Genomic DNA, 22,953 nt, shown 5'->3' on the forward strand with positions numbered 1-22,953 from the left:
CTGTGATGTAGAGGCAGACTTAGGAGCTCCTCACTAACCAGACTGTTCTCCTCTGTATGGCACTAACAGCATTAAGCCATCAGGTGACAAACCTTTGGTTTTTGTGGTTTTGAGTTTTGTTTTATAAAGGCTGTCCAATACAGAAAACATTGCAAATCCTATCAGCACTTTGAGGAACCGAATGATAATGTATGAATTAATATTGCAAAGGTTGACTAAATTAAAACAGAGGAAGGCTATGATAATGTACAGGTATCTGCAGGAAGTTAAGCTATCAGGAGCTGAGCAATTGCAAAAAGCTGGAAGTAAAATCAGGCATCCTTATTGCAGATATGCTTGGCTATCTTTTCAGCTGTTACACTTGATTTCTCCCTAAAGCTGTATGGATATTATAGGGGTTAGAAATACAAACATGGGAACTCTTAAGCACAGATGTATTGCTTTACAAGTGCTTGAAGTTTGGCACAATGCAGCTCCTTGCATTCCTTTCTCCATGTTGTTTCCTCTCAGTGTTAGTCCCTATGGCATTGCCCTCCTCTGAACCAACTGCGCTTGCTCTTCACCAACAGCTATTAATATATATATAATAAATATAGTAGGATAACAAAAAACATTTATTTTGTAGCTTATGTTTCTCAAAAGGAGGAAATGAGTTTCCTACCAAGTTTCTCTCCATGTTCATGAACATTCAGACTGGTCTTCTGGGGGTCCAGCTCCAGAACAAGCACTGGGAGGAAGGAAGGGGTCCCCTTTTCTAGGCCCTTTCGAGGCCACAGCTGGACACTGCATCCAGTTGGGGACACCTTGGTTAAAAAACACACTGGAAAACCAGAGGGTATAATGGAGGGCCACCTAAATGGCTAAGGAGGATGGGCAAGGAGAGACAGTGTTTGCTTAACACAGAATACATGAACATGTGAGATGAAGGGGGTCTAGTTGCTGTCTATCCATATTTAAAAGTTTATAGGTAGACCTATAAGCTGACGGTAAAAAACAGCATGCAGGGTGAAGAAGTGACCAGCATGCAGAATGAAGAGTGCTTGACTTTTAACCTTCATAACCTCCTGAGATGGTCGTCGCCTGGGCTGGAATTTTCTAGAAAGGTTTTGGAGACAACTTGGTAAACAATGGCGTAAGCTGTCTCATTTTGGAGCATCTAAGAAGGGAGATATGGGAAGTATGAACAGCTGATAAGCCTCAGGGAGCTTAACTAAGCTCCATGCTTGGCAGTGATCATAAGCATGGAGCTGAACAGCCCTTTGGTGAGGCTTAGTAAGCAAGCTATTTCTTTATTTAATAACTTGCTTTGAGCAATGCAGAGCGTATGGAAATGCTGTAGTGTTTTAAGGACTCTAGAGGAACACCAAGGGCCTTACGCTACAGCGTGGGTGATTTTTTTAGGATGGCTGTCTGCAAGGTTGTTCAGGACAGAGAGTAATCCCCACAAGATCTCTGCTATGGAGAAGATGGAGATCTGCGAAGGTTCCAGAGCAAAAAGCTGGGCTGCTTTGGTGAGCACCATCCCTGCTGCAAAGCATCAGAAGTGGTTGAATACCTTCAACCTGAGATGCTTGTGTGTCATGAGGAGCAACTGGTATTGTGTGTGGAGCAAATCCAAGCAGGCAGAGCATGGGCTGAGGCATCATCTTCTCTATGGGCAGAGTGAGTGTCCCATGGCCATCAAGGTGTGGACCAACTTCTGCCTGCAGATCCTTTTTTAGTGCTCTCCACTCAGGGAAGCAAAAAACACACTCTTCTAAAAGGCAATGCAGAGCAGCAGCAGGGTTCGGCCCCTGATTACATTTAATATCTGTGAATGGCTTTCAGGGACCTAACTCATATGCCTGGTTATTGGAACACAGGTGAGACCATCACAGTGGTGTCTGAACCATGGCAACCCAGAGAAGGAGAAGAGAGTCCAAGGGAGATGGTGGCATCCACATGGGAGTGTCTTTGCCTCCATTCATCCAGCATATTGCTGTCAGGATGGGTCCAGCCACTAAAGGCAGTTTTCTGGGGTAAAGATGCTCCTTCAGGAGATCAGAGCTCAACCAAATGCTGATATTCACCCACAGAGGTGCAAGGGGCAAACAGAAGAATCCCCTAGGACAAATAACCCCATTTCTGCCTTAAAGTGCTCTTTCAATTGCTCCCACCAAGCAGCCAAGTGAGCTTTCTTCATGTCTTTCTTTCCATACTGCAGGATGCACCTGCACATTTGGCACCCGGGGCAACATGCTCTATGTTGGCAGCACTTGTAGGAGGTTGGACCAGTCATCAGGGTATGTCAGGTCCCCTCCAACCCTGTCCATTCTCTTACAGGCTGGTGGCACATGCTCCACCAGCCTACAAACTGCAGCAAATTCGCAGGCTGAGGGGCTGGTGGCACAAGGAGGTGTTGGGTGGTGGTGGTGGTGCAGGAAAGGGATGTTTTCCTGGAAAAAGCAAGGCTGAAGCTTTTTGTTGCAGATGGCATCTCTGTCCCTGTATTTATGCATCAGCGCACAACGTAGGTTCAGCACTATGCATCAGGAAGGGATGGATGGACACATTCATCCCTGGAAAAGCATGTTACCCTATTCCCCTGCAGGACATACTGCAAGAGATGGACCCGAGTGAAGTGTTCGCCAAAGGAGAGGGTTCCTGGGGAGAGCCGAGGAGTGTCGGGTACGGGGGCTGCTCCTACGTCATTCCCAGGCACCTTTTTGTGAGCAGAGCCCTCCCAACATGCCCTCCTGGGCTCTATCTGCTGATTAAGCCTGGGATATCTCACCAGCTTTCCATGGAACTATTTGTTCTGCATGGCTGCAACAGAATTAACTCTTCCACATCCCCGACAGCTGCCTGCAGCAGGCTGTTTGCACCTGGGAGTGCAAACACAGCCAGAGGAGGCTGGGCTCTCTGCACCTAGCAACAGGCACACCCTGGCCTCCTTAGTGGAGGGCTGCAGAAGGCAGGCTGGCTTCTTGCTGCCTCAACTGAGCACTTCTCAGTGGTTTCTTGGTGCTAGTGGCTTGCTGATGGTGGCAAAAAGTGGTTTTCTGCCTGGGTCTGCCATGTCATACAGAGTGCTCCTATGAGAGTACTTCAACTTTTGTAGGATGAAGACCTTGGATCACTCATCCCAAATCCTTCTGCACCGTGTGAAAGGCTGATGACACACTTTGGCTGCACAGAGCATTCTGCCCCACTAGTAAGTCTGCCCTGAACCTGCAGCCTCACCAGAAATCATAAGGAGAAGAGGGGAAAGGAGCAAGGAGGAGGGATGCTGCAAAGATCCACTTCTGGGGGTCTGCATCTCAGCAGAGCGCTCTAGCTTCCTGGCACTGACCAGAGCAGGTTGGTGCATGAGGGATCTGCCTGAGGTTTCTTTTAGACTTTGTGTCTCCCTCTCTCTTACAAATCCTGCTGACTCAGCACAAGATGGCTGTTAAGAGCAAAGTCATTGCTGCACTCCTCCCAGAGGGTTTTCTGAGGTCTCCGATGGTATTCTGTAAACACAGCCACTCTCAGTGCAAACTACCTGCATGCATTTAGAATCATAGACTATCCCAAGTTGGAAAGGAACCATTAAGATCAAGTCCAGCTCCTAAAAGCAATGCATTGCAATGAGATTTAAAAGAGATGCATTAAGCAACATCAAACCCCTCAGCCTTTTTTGCTCAGGGTTTGAGGTGACCACGGTTTGGATGACCCTCCACACTAACATGCAGCAAGTTCAGCCCTATGGGTGTGGGGCTGCTGGTGAAGTGCTACCCAGATTCATAGAAACACATGATAATTTAGGTTGGAAGAGTCTTTACAGCCCTTCCAGTTCCAATCTCTATTGCTCCCCACCAGATCAGGCTGCCCAGTGCCCCATCCAGCCTGGCCTGGATTAAATGGACCCAATCTATGCTAGCACAGAGCTCAGGACACAAGGTGCTATTTGGGATGTATTTGTGTGGGGCTGTGCTGTGAACAGTTCCAAGCAAGGCAACAGCACTGCATGCTACTCTGGAAAACCCCATCTTTGTTATAGGGCAAAGACTTAAACTACAGTGCAAAGTATTTTCCACAAGGGCAGTTCTGGATACAAAGAGAAAACACTGAAGATACTGCAAGCCACCTCCCTTCCAAGCAACTGGGAATAAAGCAGTACCCCACAGAGTGCAGCAGACAAGGTTTTGGAGGCTGCTTGGCTCTGCCCCCACCCCCTGGGACCCAAGCAGGGCGCTGCCTGCTGCTGTGTGCCTGTACCTTCATGAGAACAGCCCCAGTTCCTTCCTCGGTGTTATCTCAGAGCACCAAGAATGCAAACACCGGAGCAGGTAGCGAGCAAGCTATGAGGCTGCTCCAAGCCCTGGCAGGGGTGAAGACAGAGGAGAGGCAGCACAGCTCCTCCAGCACCTTCCTGCCTGCTCCAGCTTGGCTCTGCTTCCCAGAGGATCAAGTGTTTTGTTGGGTTATTCCAGCCAAAAGGTGAGTTTTGTTTCATCTATAAGCATGCCAGGTTGGGGAATTGGAAAGAGGGAAAAGTGGTGTGGGAGGAAGCGCCTTTGCTTGTGTGCTCTGCTGGAAGTTGGAACATCTGCATGAATTAGTCCACAACGAATATGTTCTTCTGTAGGACTTCCATTCAGTACAGGTTTCTGGTGTTAAATCAGGCAGGGAACAGCCTTTGAAGTGCATGCACATGCACTGACTTGATAGCAGCTACAGTTGCTTCTGCAAAGACACAGGAGTAAAGCAGCGCAAACCCAAGCGATGCCATGACTGCATCAGCACTGAACTCCACACAGTTATTCCCCAGCAGGAGGAATAAGGACAGTCACCCTGTCTGCTGGGTGCAAACCCACTGGCTCTCAGAAGAAGCCCCAAAATCCCACTGCACCCTCCTGCTGCACGTGTCCTGTGGGCACAGCAGAGGAGTTATCGCACAGCTGGAGCCGTGCTGTAGCGCGAGGCACATCTCGTAATCTCACTTGTAGTCTCCCACCCGTTTTCATCCCGCACTTGAAATGCTGCAATTGCCTGGAGAAAAGAAATATCTTTACAAGAAGGGCCATCAAGCCAGCGTGCCATCTGCTGCAGCCGAAAAGCAGCCCACTCAGCAGGGTAATCTATTCAATGGCTGGGATTTATTTTTAACACGCAGCTCTGCAGTCCTTTTAACTTGAGCAGAGAAGTGAACATTTTGATAACAGCAGCCTCCAGGTCAAATGTGATGAGAATTCTAACTTGCCACAGAGTGGGTTTTGGAAAACCAACCAAGCAAAATAATTTCCCAGAATGAGACGATGAAGATTCGCGTCGCTCCGCACAGTGTTGTACACGGAGCTGGTATCTGTTGGAGGGTCTACTTATTCTCCCTCCACAATTTGCAAATAAAATGCCTTCTGGACTATTCTAAATCTGAATGACTGTTGTGACCATGGCACTGCTGGGCTCCTCGTACAGACAGGAGATGTTGGATCTCGAGGCCATCAGAGAAGAAATGTTCAACCAGTAATAGGAAATCTTGGGTGGTCCCATCTCTCATCAAAACCAAAGCTTGGATTTTTTTTTTTGGCTATGAGTAAACCTTGCCAGCAGATTGGCATCAAGATTTTTAACATTCCAAAGGTTGGGAGAGAGCACCGGTCTCTAGACTTCATGGAAACAGCAGAGAAGCTGCAGGCATGGTTTGGGTCAAAGCTGGGATTTGGAGGGGAAAATAATAAGAAGAAGAGTCTGAAAGTCTGGCCAAGCTGAGGTTGGCGAGAGAGCTGCTAAACTTCTCCTATTTTATATTCAATTGACTGGAAATACGTCTGTCTGAGAGAGGCAGGAGGGGAATGTGGAAGGAAATTCAGCGTTGCAGCACTGCTGGCTTTATCAGCAGGCTCAGGAACACGTCGTTTCCGAACCTTTGTGTTTGCTCTCCTTTCCCTGTCTTCCGTCCACATTCCCTATCTGCAGAGGCCCTGGAGGTGGGGGTTGGTCTCCTCTGCAGAGCGCTGAGGAGAGAAAGTCAGAAAAAGAAGGGAAAAACAATCATTAAAGAAAAAGCAGCAGCATCACCCCTGCAGGATGCAAACTTGCTGGCCTTGGCCAGAAGATTGTCCCCCCAGCCATGCTGGTGATTGTAGCACCTCACTGTTTCACCCTGGTATTTTTTCTTGTGCTGTTGCAGCAACCAGGGGCATAGCAAAAAATAAATAAATAAACAAAAAATATCCCTCTGTTTTCTATGCATTGGCAATGAAAAACAGCCAAATTTGCTATGCAGCATGGAAAGCCATGCTGATGGGAGCAGCCATTGCTTTAATATTTAATTTGATGAGATGTAGCTCTGAAAAAATGGAGCAAAAGCTGCCACAGCTTCAAGCTCAATGCTTCCAGGGGAATTTCCATAGGGTTCTCTATACTGTGGACTTATCTACATTCTGGCTGGGTGACATGGTAATGTGTCTTATTAACTAACTAAGCACACAGTCTCATTTCCTCCCATTCCTTTTAATTAATCAGTCTTCAAACACATTCAGGAGATCGCTTGGATGCTGAGTTGTCATTCAGTGCATCTTCCTTCCATCAGACCCTGGCCCCAGGGAGATAGCTGGTCCTTGCAAAGCAGATGTAGCTGCTCCCATGCAACCTGGTGGCATCTCAGGAGGGGATTTCCCTACACCATGAGCCTGTAGATGCAGTTCAGCTAAGGCTCAATCCTGCCTCTCACCAGCCAGAGCTCCCTGGTGCTGTATAGGCTTACACTGCACTGAGACTAGGATTGAGGAGATGGGCCACAGTGTTACAGGATGGAGATGTCTCACCCAAAACCTGTCCATTTGTGGTCCTTTTAGGTGGGTCCCATTGGCCTCATACCATCTCTTGGACTGAGGTGTGGCACACAGTAAAGCCACTTTTCTTTGAGCATCTCTCTGCTGCCTTCAGAAGTCTCCTTGCATGATCCAGACAGTTTGGGTGTCTTCCTCCAGGAGCTGGGCTGCCAGGAGGCCTGATGGCCAACGACGAATTTGGAAATGTGGATTTATCAGAACTATAATCCAGGTACATTTTAACTCTTTGCTTGCACAAAGCTGTGTGCTTTCTGTCATGCATCTGCCTTTTGGTGGTCCCTATATTCCTGCAGGACCTGATTCCTTCACAGTCTTTGGTGTAAAATCTGAGGTGTGAGCAGGTTGGGAGAAAGACTTTGGTTCCTATGAGGTCATGCTCCCTTTGTCTTAGACATCAAAAGCTGTAATCATGGCCTTCCCACTGCTGGCACTCGTATTGCCGCTGAGCTACCTAACTCTACCACGCCCAAGATTTGGTCTTCACATCCCAAGGACATCTACTCATGTGCTGGCATGATGTTCCAAAGCTTGAGAACCATTGACTACACCATCCCACCCCGGGGGTACAGTGCCAAAGCCTCAATTGATCTCACCCTGGGTCTTTTCCAACTCAACAACTGCATAGCAGTGCCACAGGACATAGGCACATGTCCCTTTTTCAGGACCTCTCCAGGTCCTCAGTTGCTGGTTGGGGTGAGGAGGTGGGACCACACAGCGCTTCATCCCTCAGGCAGAGCCCTCTGCACTGAGAGGTCTCCTGTCAAGTTTGTCTTAGGGAAGGGCATGAGCATCACCTTGCTGACTTCATGCTATAGGTAAGGCATGAACATTACTGTGCTGCCTTCACGCAATCATAGAATCATTAAAGTTGGAAGAGACCACTGAGATCATCAGGATCAACCCATCTCCACCATGCCCACTGACAAGGTCTATCCCTCAGTACCACAACTCCATGGTTCCTGAACACCTTCAGGAACAGTGACTCCTCCACTTCATTCTATGGGGAAAGACATGAGTGTCACTATGCTGCCTTCCTGCTAAGAGTAAAGGCATGAGCATGCTACTTTTATGCTATACTTTCCAAAGACAGTCCAGTCACTCCCTGTCCTGCAAAGCCATAACACTGACATATTTTTGCTTTCCCCTGTCTCTCCTTAGCATATATGTCTGAGGCATCACCTCAAAGCCCAAGGGAGAACAAGAATGCTGAAGAAAATCCACATATGCCTCTGCTTCTTCTTCATCTCGGGCATTTTGTATGAGATCTCTTTGCTATCTGGCTGCTTCTTCTCCTGTATGCCTATGCCCAAGCAATTCCTGACACCTGAGAAGGTCCTCAACCTGGGAAGAAGCATCATCTTCCTGGAGACAACGGAGCGTCTGGAACCGCCACCACTGGTGTCCTGTGCTGTGGAATCTGCTGCCAGGATCTACCAGGACCGGCCCATCATCCTCTTCATGAAGGGGCTGACAAATGACACTGTGTTGGACTCAAACTCCAGCTACACGGCCTTCTCGCTTTTATCTTCTATGAAGAATGTCTTCCTTTTTCCTCTCCAGATGGAAAACGTCTTCCAGGAGACCCCTCTTCTGCAGTGGTACAATGAGGTGAGGGTCATAAGGAGGGGAAAGTAGGAAAATATTGAAAACGGCGTTGGGAAAACTCTGAAGGAGGCTTGAAATGAAGGGAGGAGCACATGCCTGGCAATGAGAAATCAGTCACTTCCATTGTTCTGGTTCAGAAAGTATTTATTTTTGCCATGTTTTGCAATGTATTCATCCGTCTATTTACTGAACGCAATATCAGCATTTTCCCACTATCTGGAAAATCAGATTTTTGGCAAACAGAGCACTGGTAAAAATAGATTGCACATGTGTTTTGATAAAACAGCACTTAATAATCTTGCTCAACAGAAGCTAGTCTGCCTGAGTCCTCTGAGCGCTTATTAAGGCTGCCACACACTGATACAGCCCACGGGAGATTAGATGTGAGAGAGATTTCAGTTTCTGTAACCGCAATGTCCAAACCCAAGGTGATATCTTGCAAGCTCCACCCTGAAAACAAGCTCCTGGCAAACCACTTGCAATAAGCTTTTGTCAGATTTGTTTGGCTCCATCTCCCTGCAGGACGTGTGATGAAGCTGTATTTCCTTCAAACTCTTCCTTTTCCTGAGGAAGAAATAACTCCCCAAACTAATAAAGTCGATGGAAACCTGGAGGCCTGTTTGGAGGATCTGAGAGTGATAAGGAAGGGAACATTTAAAGTGCTCTCAGCTTCACTGATGTAGCAAGCAGTGATTCATGGCATCATTGATTTAACATTGCGAGGCCCAAAAAACATGAAGTGAAATGTTCCGATGTTCACAAAGCATTGTTCTGCACTGCACCATTATCATTTTTTTCCAATAAAATTCAATAGCTGGAGGAAGAAAAGATGATTGGTGACATTTGAAGGCACACGGACTTGTAGTGCAGGGGTGTTTTACGGCACAGTTCATATATCAGGATGGGTGGAAGGGTGGTCATTCTCCAAGCATTACTGTCTTGCCTTTCTGATTGCAGGTAGACCCCGAGGAGGAGAAGAACTGGGTCCATGTGAGCTCCGATGCCAGCAGACTGGCACTCATTTGGAAGTATGGGGGTATCTACATGGACACAGATGTTATTTCCATCAGGCCCATCCCTGAGGGAAGCTTTCTGGCAGCACAAAAGTCAAGGTTCTCCAGCAATGGGATCTTTGGTTTCCCTGCTCACCACAAATTTATTTGGGACTGCATGGAGAACTTTGTACTCAAGTACAATGGGAACATCTGGGGGAACCAGGGGCCCTTTTTAATGACAAGGATGCTTAAAGCCATCTGCAATCTCACAGATTTCGAAGGTGTTGAGGACCACAGCTGCCAGAACATCTCCTTTCTAAACCCACAGCGTTTCTACCCCATCCCTTACCCAGCCTGGAGTCGGTACTACGATGTATGGGACAAAGTCCCTGACTTCAACCACTCCTATGCTCTGCACTTGTGGAACTTCATGAACCGCAACAGGAAAGCTGTGGTTGCTGGGAGCAACTCGCTGGCTGAAAAACTGTACAAAACCTACTGCCCCAGCACATATGAGGACCTGATCCAAAATGCAGAGCTGAGTGACTTCACAAGCTATGAGGACTCTGTGTGATGTGTAGGTAAGAAGGAAGGAGTGATTCTTCCAGACTGTCCCCCTTGGTGTCAGCAGCTGGCTTTGCAGTAGAAAGACCTTTGCATAACCACTGTCCGAGCTCCTTTTGGATGCTAAGGAACACATGCATTGGATGTAGCCTGTACAGACATTATAACAACACTTTTGCATGAGAGGTTTAGGAAATTTGGTTTTATTTCTTCAGAGATGCTTGTGAACCAAACCTGAAGGAGTCAAAGGGATCTGTGGACCTTTCTACTGAGCTCTGTGAAAGGAGATGTTCATAAAAAGACCTGCTGTGTCCCTGGGAGGGATTTCAGACACACTTCTTAACAGAATTATCAGACAAGTTGCCAACGCAATGGGCCTTGGGGTGGGCTGAGGCTTCCAAGCAGGTGTAATGCACGTGTATGGCAGTGGATGGATGCTAGTAACTGCCAGTTAGTAGGAGGAGTAGCCCAAACTACTGTCTTCTCATTAATCTGTGCTTTCCTCACTCAGATTTTATACCCTCCATTTTTGAGAGGGACAAATCAATGCAAGTTAAAATAAAATGGATAGTAAACCACAACTCCCCTGGAAAAGGATTCCCCTTTTTGACATATTTGCTACTTCCAGAATGGGGTTGCCCTTCCTCAGCCCCTGGGGTCAGCTCTGGCTGCAAAGCGTCGCATCTCCTGAAGAGGAGGCACTAAGAACTGATGGGACTCTCCTGCTGGCACTCCCAAGTCCCACTGAAATCAATGGGTTTCTGCTACCAGTAAAATGGGGAACAGCCCCAGAAGCCCTTTCAGGAGGCACTGGGAAGGTCACCTTTGTCCAGCTGTCACCTATTTCTTCCTCATATCCCTTTTGGGTTCCCATTTTGCATTTTTGTCTCCCTCTCTCTCACCAGCATCCTGTTCACCTTGAAGGTGCTGGTTCCCACAGGGCTTACCATTGCCAAGAGCCAGGATTCCCATGGGCCACATGTCCCCCAGCAGCCTCTCTGAGTTCCCACTTTTGGGGCCATCCAGAGGGGAACAGAGTAAGGGAGACCCCATTTAACCCCAGCAACTTTGAATTCTGCAGGAAAGCAGTGCATTGCCTTGCACTGTCTTTAATTATTTTTTCCTTCAAGAGTAATGCAAATCCTCCCTACTCCCTGAAAAGCCCAGCTTGCAAATCTCTTCCACGTCTGCCTGAGCAGCTGTTTTTAGGTTGGGAGCAGAAAGGCGGGGGTGGATGGCTTGCCCGTCATAGAATGTTTGCCATCTGTACAATGCTATCTTCTGTAAACACAGCAGCTAATGAGCATGCTGCAATCTGCAGCCTGCTTTCTGCAGCTAGAAGTGGCAGCAGGATTGATCGGGAGAAGAAAGCTCACCGCACACGTGGGCTCAGCCCCATCCTCCAGCGAGCACAACTCAGTGTATGAGCAGAAGGAGTCAAGCCGTGCTGAGGACCATCAGAGAAGCATCGTGGCATGGGGGAATAATTTGCTGCTCCCTTCCCTAGGGTGAAGCTTTTACTGCTCAGCACAGGGCAGAGTTTCGTGGTGCTGCCCATGGACAGTGGGTTTGGTTCAGTTTGGGCATCAGGAGCTGCTTTTTCTCCGTGGTTTCAAGTGTCACGAGCTGGGGGGGAGCAGGGCAGGAGTGTAGGGTTACAGCACAGAAATCCTTCCTGTCTGCAGGTATTCAGGCAGCCTCCCACTACTCCTGGCCACTACTCTAGTCCCATCTTTGACCCTGTCCTTGTCCCTGCTCCTCAGTTCCACTCTCTGTCTCTATAAAACAAGTGAGTATTTGGCCTTTTAATTAATTTATTTATTTATGGCATTTTTCTGCACTGACTCTTCGAAATTCCCACATATGGGAAGGGAGGGACGGCACTGGGGGACGTGCTTGGACTTGTGCTGCTCCAGCTATCAGCACCTTAGCTCACACGAAAAACATTTCCGAGGCTCAGCCGCTTTCCTGCAGGAGGAGAGGCTGAGGAGGGGAGGGAAGTGAACGCTGCCTGTGGACAAGGTCTGAAGGAGGAAGGAAGATGCTCCCGAGGGTGTCAGCAGGGTCTGGGTCTCCTAGCATTGCTCCATATAAGACAAACCCAAGCAGAGAGCAGAGGGATGCTGGCATTTGATGAGTTGAGGAAGGGTGGAGGAGCAAAAGGGGAGAAAAGTCCTTGCCAAAGGCTGAGGATTGCAAGAGGTCCAAGCAATAGACTGGTCTGGCAGCCATGAGCTGGGACAGTGAGCTCTCTGAGAGCTGTCTCCATCAGCGTTTTGATGGAGTTGGGTTTTGCACAGTGGAGTGGCAGTGGTGCATGTAAATGCATTGGCTGTGTAAGCTTGGCTGTGTGGCCCTGGCTGCTACCTTGAGAATGGACTTGCATCCCTCAAGGCTGGTGTGTCTTCTTCACCCAGCATGCAGAATTTGAGTCCTGGTGGATGAACACAGCACTTCCACTGGGGGTGATGACCATCACATCAGTGGGGGCTGCGTTGCATTGCAGAATGGAAGTCAGAGTACTTTTACAGCAACTTTGCACTCATCCCAGGCAAATTCAAGACAGAACCTTCAGAGCTGGGTTCCTGGATTGCCTGCTGCAGTGGTTTTGCTGCACCAGTGTCCCAACAAAGCTGTGGCTGCTCCATCAGAGACCCCATACCTGGCATTTTGTACGAGGAGGAGGAAAAACGCATCAGGCATGCCTGAAGCAGGCGGTGGGGCAGTCTCAGGCAGGCTGCTAAGCAGCAGGTCCGGGTTAAACACAGCTCCTTTGGTGCGTGAAACCCTTGTTAATATTAACGAGGTTGTGTAACACAGCCTGCGGTTAGGGGATCGTTAGGGGATCGTTAAAGGGTTGTAAAGTGTTCCAGGAACAAGGAAATACTTGGGGTGTGGACCAAGAAACATTGCCGTTTCTTGGTCGCTTTTCTGCGTTTCCAGTGGTGCAGAAGCTTGGTCTGGTGTAGCAGAGGTTAATTCATGCAACGGAGCCTCACCTGCAGGAGCCCTGTGCTGCTCCCCTGCAGATCTACGCAATTTGCAGCTATGAGTCAGGGCTATTTTTAGACCTATATATACATGTATCCCTACATACCTGCTCAGGTATATACACTTTGTCTGATGCAAGGAATCGGGTTCTTTGACAATGCAGAGCTGCTAATGGTGTCAATATCACTCTGCCCTGCCCGTGCTACTGCCTATGAGCCTGGTGAGACCGAGCCCTGGGAAAGCACACAGAGTCAGGAGCATCCCACTTGGCTTCTGTGGACCAAGATTATAGCCAGAAATTGCACCCTTCCAGCTGGCAACACAGTGACAACCACTGCCCCTCACCACAGCGCTGGAGCTGGAGGAGCAGCGTGCTCAGTCTTAACACATCCCTTCCTCCTTCCAGCCCTTCTCAGCCATGGCAATGCTGGCAGCACCCTCAGCACTCACCATCCTGCCTGACACCTTCTGCTTCCAGCCCCGCCGCATTGGCGTGGATCGGCATCGCCTCAGCGCTGTGGATGTGGAGCGAGTGATGCGGGACAGGGACGTGGCTGTGCTGCAGAAGCACATCTCAGACATCACCTTCTGTAACCTAGATGGGGAGAGGTGTCCCCACTGCGGGCAGCCGGCCGACCCCGTGCTGCTGACGGTGCTGAGGTTGGCCCAGCTGAGCATCGAGTACCTTCTGCACTGCCAGCAGTGCCTGGCTGACAGCCTGGCTGTGCATGCCCAGCACCTGAAGGATGCCCGTGACCAGCTGGCCCGTGCTCAGGGCCTGGCATCAGAGCAGACAGCAAAGCTTCGGGGTGAGAAAGAGGAGAGCAGGAGGTGGAAGAAGCTGGTGGCCACCCAGCTCCTCCTGCAAGCCAGACCCAGTGGCTGCTGCAAGGTGTGTGGAGGAGGGTTTGAGAGGGCTGGCTTGGGAGATCCCAGAGATTCAAGTGTCCCGGGAGATGTCTGTGCCACGGTGACTTGGGACATCCTTTGGCACAGTAATGGACTTCTGGTTTTGGTGCCCATTTAGGTTTTTATTCTCCCGTTGAGGTCTTTGCAACCTGCTGGTCAAGTCTCCTTGTCCACTTCTTCTCCACTGCCGAATGAACCTGCTCGTATGCTCCCAGGGACTAAAACCCACCCAAACTAGTTAGCCCAGGTTCATTCAACATGCAAGAACCTGAGGCAGGAGCAGAGCCTGCTACAGGCAGCACTGAGCTGCTGCTTTGTTTCCTGGTCTCTGGAGAAAGCCATGGCTTGTGCCTCATCTCACCCTCTAACTCTAACCCTGACCCTAAACTCAATCCTCACCTTGACCCCTAATATCTTCTCTTTGGCTTCTGCCAGAAGACACTCCTGACACCTGTGCACCTCCAGCACAACAGCCGCCGTTCTTGAGGTCTCCCCTTCTGCTTTTATAGCAGCAAAGCTTTGCCACGCCAGGAACATGGGAGGCCCCTTTCTGTGACCACGGTGCTTTTTTTGACCCTTCTCCCCCCACCAGTGCCACCTCTGTGACAAAGCCTTCACGAGCAATGCCCTCCTGCAAGCCCACACGCAGCGCTGGCACCTGGAGGAGGGTGAGCACTGGGGTGATTCCCTACAATTCAGTATTTCTTCTGTGTTTCTATGAACATTTATGGATGATTGCTGCTCACTGCCTTCCCCTCGGGGAGCATGTTTGTGCATCCACATTTACAGCCCATCTCTCTCCTTCGTTTCCTTAAGGACCTTCTTTACTCACGGGGATAGAGCCACAGAGGGGAGTTTGGGAGTGGGAGAGCAGTTCATCTTCCCATGCCCCTTTTTTTGGCAAGGAGCTGATGATCTTTGAGTTGGCAGATCAAAAAGCTTTTGTTATTTGTTGGCAGGGACTGTTGCAAGGCTGAGCAATATCCAAGCAAGGTACTGTGGGTGAATGAGAGAACCAGCACAGCACAGATCCATGTTCTGCCCTCTAATCTCTATAATAATAATAATAATAATAATGCAGAGGCCACTTTTCTCATGAATTTACCTGTCAGCCTCACACCCCACAGTGACTTTGCTCAGTGCTTTTGCAGGGCGCTGCTGGAGCAAGCAGATCACACCCTCACTCATGTTGTCTTTGCTCCCCAGGCTTTGCAGAGACCAAGAAGGTGGAGAGGATGGAGGAGGAGGTTGAGGATCTGAAGGCAAAACTGTGTGAGATGCAGCAGCTGCTGGCAGCAGGGAGGGAGGCAGAGAAGGTGCGCAGGGAGCAGGTACGGCAGGAAGGAGGGAAGAGATGAGACAGCACAGGTGAAAAAAAGGCAAAGAATATTTTATGGCAGGACCTGTGATTATTTCTTTGGAAAATTTGCACCCCAAATTTCCCATCACTGCCCGTGGGTGGTGTCCTAACCTTCACCCAACCTGGGCACTGCTGCTCTGTACATCTCCTGCTCCCATTTTCCACTCCCTTCAGGAAGAGATGAGAGCTCACCAGTGGGAAGTGGAGGGCAGGAGAGATTTTGAAAGATGGAAGGAGGAGGAGAGGATGAAACTGCACCTGGAGATGGATGGCCTGAGGCAGTGCTTCCTCACAGAGCTACACGATGTTGCCAGCAGGAGCAGTGCCATGGAAAGGGTGAGCCAGGGGACAGTGAGGAGAAATGGCTTGATGCCCCACCAGGTCCAGGTGGTCCTGCAGGTTCACAGCCCAAAGGGTTGTGCACAAACATGCACACAGTTTGTAGCCAGAGGAAGCAACTGGCCAAGGTAGGCCTGGGAGGAATGCACAGCTTCCTGAGACCCACTGGGACATACAGCTCCTTCCTTCCATGCTGCAGAAGCTACAGGAGCTGCAGACCAGAGCAGCAGTGGTGTCTAGCCTGGGGACCCTGCAGGATGATGACTCTGAGCTGGAAAGGACAGCAGTGCAGGTGAGCCCATGTCCTTACCCATTCCATCCATCACCTCTGTGTGTACCTTCTCTGGACATGTCTGGTGTCAGCTTGGTTTTGGATAGCAGTAAGTCCAGAAATGGGACAAGGAAAGCACCAAGGGCATGCCATGGTCCCAATTCGTGCATCCTAACTGGAGCTCTGTGGCAGCTCACTGCATGGAAAAGTATTTACAGCATCAAATAAGCATGTTGCCATGCATTAGCTGCCTTTTTGCCCTGTAAAACATCTGAAAAAGCTTTTAACGTGGCAACATCTATGAGAGTTGAGTGGGTTGGGAAAGGCACTGCCTTTACAATAGCAGATGTCCTTCAGGACCAAGGCAAAGCTGGATTTCTCCAAGCACAAGTGCAATCAGGTGCCCATGTCTGTCAGAACTGCCTACTGACCGTGTCCCTCAGTGCCACATCTGCACAGTTCTGGAATACCTCCTGGGATGTTGACTCCACCACCTCCCTGGGCAGCCTGTGCCAACGCCTTGGCACCTCGCTCAGAAAAGGCCTGGGCATTTCCCTTGTGGTCTCTCTTCTTCTTTACAGACCAAGCTGCTGTCTGCAAATAAGCCCAAAGGTAATGATTGCTTTTTAAAAGTGAATCAATCTGAGTCTGAATACATTTTTCATGAAGTCCTTCCGAGCACTTCTATTTCTCAGTCTCCTGTTACAAAATTGTGCTGTGGGGACCTCCTCGGGGAGCTGGGCTGCCTATCCTTTCACACGAAGCCATGGGTGGGCACCTCGCAACCCCCTGACTGCCTGCTGCAGCAGCACTGGGCACAGCTCCAGCTGCCAGCAGAAAATCACCTGCTTCTTGAGCTCATTTTGCATTGTAGCCATGCCCCAAAGGAATGAGATTTCAATCAAGAGCACACAGCAATGACCTTGCCTCCTCAAAGATGATACCAGTGGTTATTTGCATAAAAATAAGGAGCTGAGACATGCTGTGGTTTCTTCTTTGCAGCCTGGGTTTTCTATAATCAGTTTCAAGGGAGACGGGGGACTTCTCAGCTCCGAACGCTCTGAAGAAAATGAAAAGAAAGGCCTTTAAAACAAGGATGTCTGTTAGTAGATACCCAGGGAGCTCATCATCCACCCTCCAAAGGGATGGCACTGACATGCTCCAGCTGGTGGCTTCAGAGGGTGACAGTGCACCACAGGGTTTCCCTCAAGGATGCCCTCCAAGGCACTGGACTTGGGCCATCCCTGGATCCCCATAGGGACAAATGTTTCTGTGCCTTCCATTTAGCCAAAAAAGGTGGTGATGGAGCTCGCTTCTGCACTGGAGCTTCATCTCTGTGGCCCTCACAGGCTGTTTCCATTCCTACAGTGACACAGCAGGTGGCCAAAGTGGTGGTTTCTAAAGCATCCTCAGAAGGAGGTGGGTACTGGAGATGCAATCAGTTTTATCCAAGGAACACCGGGATGAAACTGGGATTTGGTTTGGTGCGTTGTGCAGTGAAGGGCACTGGGCAAAGCAGTGGGGATGGGGTGGTAGGATGGGGGTGAAGGGGATGACCTTGCTGGTCATCTCCATGCCAAGTATGACAGCACCGTGACTAGCCCTGAGTTGGATGCTTCAGCCCAGAAAGATGACTTGGGAAGCTGCATGCTGTGGGTGGGACTTTGGAAAAGTTGTGTCTGGGAAATGCAAATTAGAGGGATGTAGTCTTACTGAGAGCACACGCAGACACAGCAGATGATGCTCAGAGTAGGAGGAGACGACTGCTGGAAGCCCTATGGAGAAAACCAAACCTCCTGAAGAAGTTTCGGCGCATCCTGGAGGAAATGCTGGAGGAAAAGGTGGAGAGCATGGGGGTCAGCAGGGTGAGTCTGTGCTTTCACTGCCAGCATTTGCAGTGCTAACCTTGGGGGGTACAAAGACTGCTCTGAACGGATTCAATTTTTGGAGGCAACCAAAACTAGTGGTGAAACAACCCCTGCCTGCAGCACACACACCCTGAGAGGTAGATGGGAAAGTGGAGGCACAACCAGATGGTAGCACGAGGAATAAACTGCTGTGCTCACACCTCTGAGGTTGGTTATTAATAAATATCCAGCAAGCCTTTATCACAAGGAGCCTTTCATATGCTAAATCAGCCAGGGCTCCCTGTCTTCAGGGAGGGAGGGTGTGTGAGGGCACGGCAGCCACCATCACAGGGATTTCAAGGGGACTTTCACTGGCTGAGATCTTTTCATGCTGAGCATATTAAACAGTACCTCCTACACCTTGCCTAGCTGCAATGCAATACCACCACCTAGCACCCAGCAGAGCTGCTGCAAGGGCACACGATAGCTAAAGCCTCGTGGTTTGATTGTGAGTGGGATAGGAATGTTACACTGGGGAAACAGCGGGGTGTGGGTAGGGCTTGGGTGGGGTTCACAGGTTGCTTGTGAGATGCAGACAGTGCTGGTGAGGACTCTCAGTGTTGGGCCTCTCACCCTCTGTGTTAGGTTGCAATGGGGATCTCCACCCAGACCTACCAACACCTCCGGACTGTGCTCAGGCTTCAGCAGCAGCAGAAGGCTAAGAACATTCCTGGTCTCTTCCACCTAAGGGATGAGTTGATCCAAGTGGTGATGAGCAGAGTCAGGCAACTCAAGAAGCCCAGCATTCCATTGCCTCGCCAGCTCTCCATAATCCCAGGTGAGGTGACCTGTCCTCTCTTGATGCCAGCCGTGGGGACCCTTGGCCACCCACTGATGTCTATGGGATGCTGTTTCCTTATCCAGTGCAGCCACACCTGGGCAGCTGGCCATTGTGTCCCTTCCCATTGAGCTGTGACACCACCAAGTCCTCATTTAACCTCCCATGCTCTATGCAGGGACTGCTGTGTCCGTGAAAGAGAAGCACTTGGAGAGACATCTGGATGTGACCACAAGGCGATCGGGTAGTGGGATGAAATCCCAGCCCTGAGCTCAACATCCCCCCCAGAGCCAGCCAGCCCACCAATAAGCTCCAAGTACCTCATGTGAATGGCCACAAGTTTGTTCCATAATTTCCATAGTTTCTTCATACCCGTTAGCAGCACCACAAGGTAGTCCATGTGCAAGGAGAATTACACCAATGGAAACTTGGCCACTGGCCCCCCTCCCAGATGTTTCTATTGCAGTGAGGATGAAATTCTGGGCCCTCAGCAGACAAAGTGAAAAAAGAAGCTTGAGATTTAAGCAGTAGTTTGCAAGCCGTGGAAATAGAGAAAAGATCTGTGGGGCACCCTGATACTGCTGAGTTTTGACCTCTTGGCAAACATGAGTAGAGCATCCTGCCCCACCGTTCCCTTTCACCCTCCCTCTGCTCTGCATGCAGGTGCCAGCAGTGACCTGGAGACCTGACTGGAGGACCTGGTGCAGGGTAAATAACTCCCAAGGACGGTATTTTACAAAGAAATAGTATAGATGATTATATATATTGAGCAGTTCTATATAGATAAGATACAAATAATACAAAAGAGAAGATGGCTCACCTTCAGGATGTCAAGGCTCACAGGGGACTCCACGTAGGAGGGATCTCCAAGAAGAGATCCTTCCCTGGTGGTGGTCAGCCCTTAAATGGGGTTTGGGAGAGGTGCAGCCAGGCTCCACCCCTTCCAATCACACAGGTGTATCACCTCCACCTGTGCCCCCATGGCTGACTTGGTGCTCAGCTCAGGTGACCAATCAGTGGCTCAGGCCGTGATTCAGCAGTTCCCATACACCTGGCCACCAGTCCCAGTGGCTGGTGACACACGAGGGACCAACGCTTTGGTTCCCCATTCAGCCAAGCACCATGCAATAGGACGCTTGGTGCTGGCAAGGAAATGGGAGTCCTCTGCCAGCAGCCACTGGATGGTGCCACAAGACCAGGAACGAGCTGCAACAGCATCCTACAGCTCCAGGAGCCCTCAGAGCCCCAGCTGCAGCTCCTCCTCCCCTTCTTGAGTCAGCGGGAACCACGACCCAGCAGATGACGATTTGTACATATACATCACCGAGTAAGGCTGGCTCTGCTTTTTGGAGGGCGTTGATTGTAGTTAACACTGGTTTTAATAAATTAAATCAAGATGAGATGTTTTCAGCTCATTCATAGACCTGGAGTTGGTGTCTCAGAGGAAGAAATGAGCCATTTTCCTGTGAAATAGGTGCAGGTCGGGGTGAACCTTTGCTCCCATGTAAGGGGTAGTAGGAAAACTGGCCCATATACCTATGGACTGTGCTGATGTCATTCAAAATGGATGGGAAAAGATATTTTCTGCCCCTGAGAGCAAGCAGCAGGATAAGGACTGTAAGCCAAGGTCCTGCCCAACACCTCCCTCTCCCAGAAAATGGGGAAGGGGAAGGACCTTTTCTTGCTGGTGCCAAACCAGGCTGCACTGGTGGGGACCCAACGTGCTCCCTGTGCCCATTGATACTGCCATGCACTCACGCTGTACTGCATACTGCTGAACTCACAAAGCAGCAGGGATACTCCCAAGCAGGCGGATGTAAAAGAAAACCAACAGAAACAAAGCCGGCAGATACGTGCAGCAGCAGCAGGGAATGCCACAAGCCCAAGTGGGGACTCTGGCTCGCAGTCGGGTTTCAATAGGCAGACAGGTGTTCTGATGATTCCTCTGCACAAAGATTTCTTTGTGATTGCATTAAGAAAACAAATTCGCCTTCTCCCATGGGAAAGCAACAGCAAAATGAAGGCAGACTCCAAAATTCATTTCCCCTGCCCTGTAAGGATGAGATGCTACCGTGCTGTGAACCGATGTGACTTTGTTAACAGTGAAAACAATGGGGAGGCTGCTGTCTGCAGCTGTGCAAATCTCAGTGTCCTGCCCTCCAGCAGCACCTTGCAGAGCACCCACATGCATCCCCTCCCTCTCCATCCTTTGCACCTCCTCCTCAGGGCAAATCCTGCCCAGCTGTGACCCACCACCCCACCCTACCTGCATCCCTCCCACCACAAAACTGCTCCTGCAGTGTTCCTCTCTGAAAACATGATCTTGACATTGCCAAGGGACACTGAAGGGTCCAAGGGGAAGCTAAGGTCGGATTTAGAAAGCCAAGTTCTGCCTGCACGAGCTGCATCCACACAGCAGGTACCTCGGGGAGCAGGCACAACCCCCTTTCCAAAGGGAAATGCAGCACAGATGCACAGCAGTAGCCAGCCTTTGCCTGGAGTTTGGTGACACTGGAATGCAAGGCTCCTCAAATGATGCATTTTGTGTTTTGTTTTTAGTGGGACTCCTTTTATTAATAATACTCTTGTAAAGCGTGAACGTGTGGGGAACAGCTGAGAACCAAACCAAGGCACTAACGGAGTGACTGCAACGCAACTCTCCCAAATAACACAAAGCTGAAAAAAATAAAGGAGAAGAAAAATCCTGTCAAATTTATTCAGTGTAATATCTCACCCAGAGAGCTATTCTCCTGTAATATTTGGGGCAAGCACAGTGTCATAAATCTTAGTGTTATTAATCCGTAGACTCATTCATCTCTGTTCAGCTATATAAAAGCAATAACCTTGTCACTATAGGAAGGAAGATTGGGCTTTTAATTGCATATAGATTTCAGGAGAGTTCTTATCTCATAGTCCAATTTGTAGCTTCAGATATGGGTCTTTGCTTCCCTTGGTCAAAGTCCACGCAAATCTGCCGTGCTCTCATATACTTATAAATGTTGCTGAAGCTCAGAAAGAACCTATACAGAGCTCTGCTGGCAGATAATGCCCGCAGCCTTTCAGCATCTGCTTTATTAGACAAGCCTATATTTAATTAGCTGCTGTGAGAGAGAATGTGCACCTTCAGAAGATGATGAAATTTATGGAAACAAAACCATTTCTGAGTGTATGCGCATGTGCACGCTCACACTGCCAACCACCTCTGCAAAAGACATCCTTTGTCCCATCCCTTAAAGGCATAAAATGGGCAGGAGGTCTTCCCTCCCTGTTTTATTATCAGGTTGGATATTAGGAAGAATTTCTTCTCAGGAAGAGCAGTGAGGCACTGCACAGCTGCTCAGGGAGGTGGGGCAGTCACTGTCCCTGGAGGTGTTGCTGAGCAGTGGAGATGTGGCACTGAGGGACGTGGGCAGTGGGATGGGCTGGGGTTGGACCTGGGGATCTTAGGGGTCTTTTCTAACCTTAATGATTCTACAACTCAATGATTATTTGTCAGAGAAAGAGGTATGGAGAAGTTGGGCTCCAGATAGCACAAGGTTTTACTCAACCAAAAGCTCTTGGGGAGCAAACCTCCTCAATTGTTTCTGAGAAGATAAGAACAGGGTGCAGTTTTGCACATGCTGCTGGGTCCTCACATCCTTTAGGGGAAAGTGTCTCCCTCCTTTGCAGATGTGCTTTGGGTGGCTGGCCACAGGCTGAGTATGAACTGGGCATTCCTCCCCATCTATGTGGTGTCTGCTCAGTGTCATGGGCTGGGCACTTGGAGGAGGATTTTGCATTCTTTGCACTTGGACATGGCAGCACAATAGTACTGGAACACAATGTACTGCCAGCAAGACAATGTGGGATTTTTGGATATCCCTATATACTCAAAGCCCAAGAATAGAAAATTTTCAGCATATATATATTTATATATTTAGCTAGTCTGCAGAGGAAAGCTGGGAAACAGGAATTTTGTTCTCACCAAACACCAAGAGCTTTCCCTTAGCAGATGGCTTCAGCCACAGTGCTTCCAGAAGACAGATCCATTTGGGAGGAGATATTTGGGTTCAGCTCTTAAGGCAGCAAAACCCCGAGTGATTTCTGCTGAGCGAAGGCAGCTCCACGGCCGTGGGTGCTGGTTCTCCCTCAGTGCATGAAGATCACCACTTTGGTGGCACCCACCAAGGGACCAGGTCCATCCTGGCCAACTCAGGAGTGGGAGGGAGCTTCCGTAATAGTGGGTGCTGCTCTGTAAAACACAGGCTTGCAGATGCACGAGTCTTGTCTTCAGGATTTTATTTATCCAGCAGAGTTCACTGTATTAACATTTTTGATACTGTTTTCATCCAGGGTAAGGAAATGAAAACTGGTGCTGAAAGATTAGAAATCTACCGAGGGCAGGAATCGGAGGAGCCAGCTGTGTTTCAGCTCTCT

General features: G+C 49.5%; 2 protein-coding genes across 2 annotated transcripts; both read left to right on the forward strand.

Annotated features, from left to right (window-relative positions):
* Positions 1 to 6,879: 6,879 nt before the first annotated feature.
* Positions 6,880 to 10,540, forward strand: A4GNT (alpha-1,4-N-acetylglucosaminyltransferase). The gene is made up of 3 exons (XM_065748139.1): positions 6,880 to 7,029; positions 7,977 to 8,426; positions 9,381 to 10,540. The coding sequence occupies exons 1-3, from the start codon at positions 6,925 to 6,927 to the stop codon at positions 9,990 to 9,992; spliced, it is 1,167 nt and encodes a 388-aa protein (XP_065604211.1). The 5' UTR covers positions 6,880 to 6,924; the 3' UTR covers positions 9,993 to 10,540.
* A 1,216-nt stretch (positions 10,541 to 11,756) lies between these two features.
* Positions 11,757 to 19,217, forward strand: DZIP1L (DAZ interacting zinc finger protein 1 like). The gene is made up of 10 exons (XM_065748154.1): positions 11,757 to 11,771; positions 13,380 to 13,865; positions 15,034 to 15,213; positions 15,417 to 15,578; positions 15,781 to 15,873; positions 16,434 to 16,464; positions 17,221 to 17,271; positions 17,581 to 17,717; positions 18,345 to 18,537; positions 18,716 to 19,217. The coding sequence occupies exons 2-10, from the start codon at positions 13,392 to 13,394 to the stop codon at positions 18,805 to 18,807; spliced, it is 1,413 nt and encodes a 470-aa protein (XP_065604226.1). The 5' UTR covers positions 11,757 to 11,771; positions 13,380 to 13,391; the 3' UTR covers positions 18,808 to 19,217.
* Positions 19,218 to 22,953: the final 3,736 nt, after the last annotated feature.

The sequence above is a fragment of the Cyrtonyx montezumae genome, unplaced genomic scaffold (assembly GCF_038088225.1).
Source record: "Cyrtonyx montezumae isolate F1298 unplaced genomic scaffold, pur_monq_1.0 scaffold_5, whole genome shotgun sequence".
Lineage (NCBI taxonomy): Eukaryota > Metazoa > Chordata > Aves > Galliformes > Odontophoridae > Cyrtonyx > Cyrtonyx montezumae.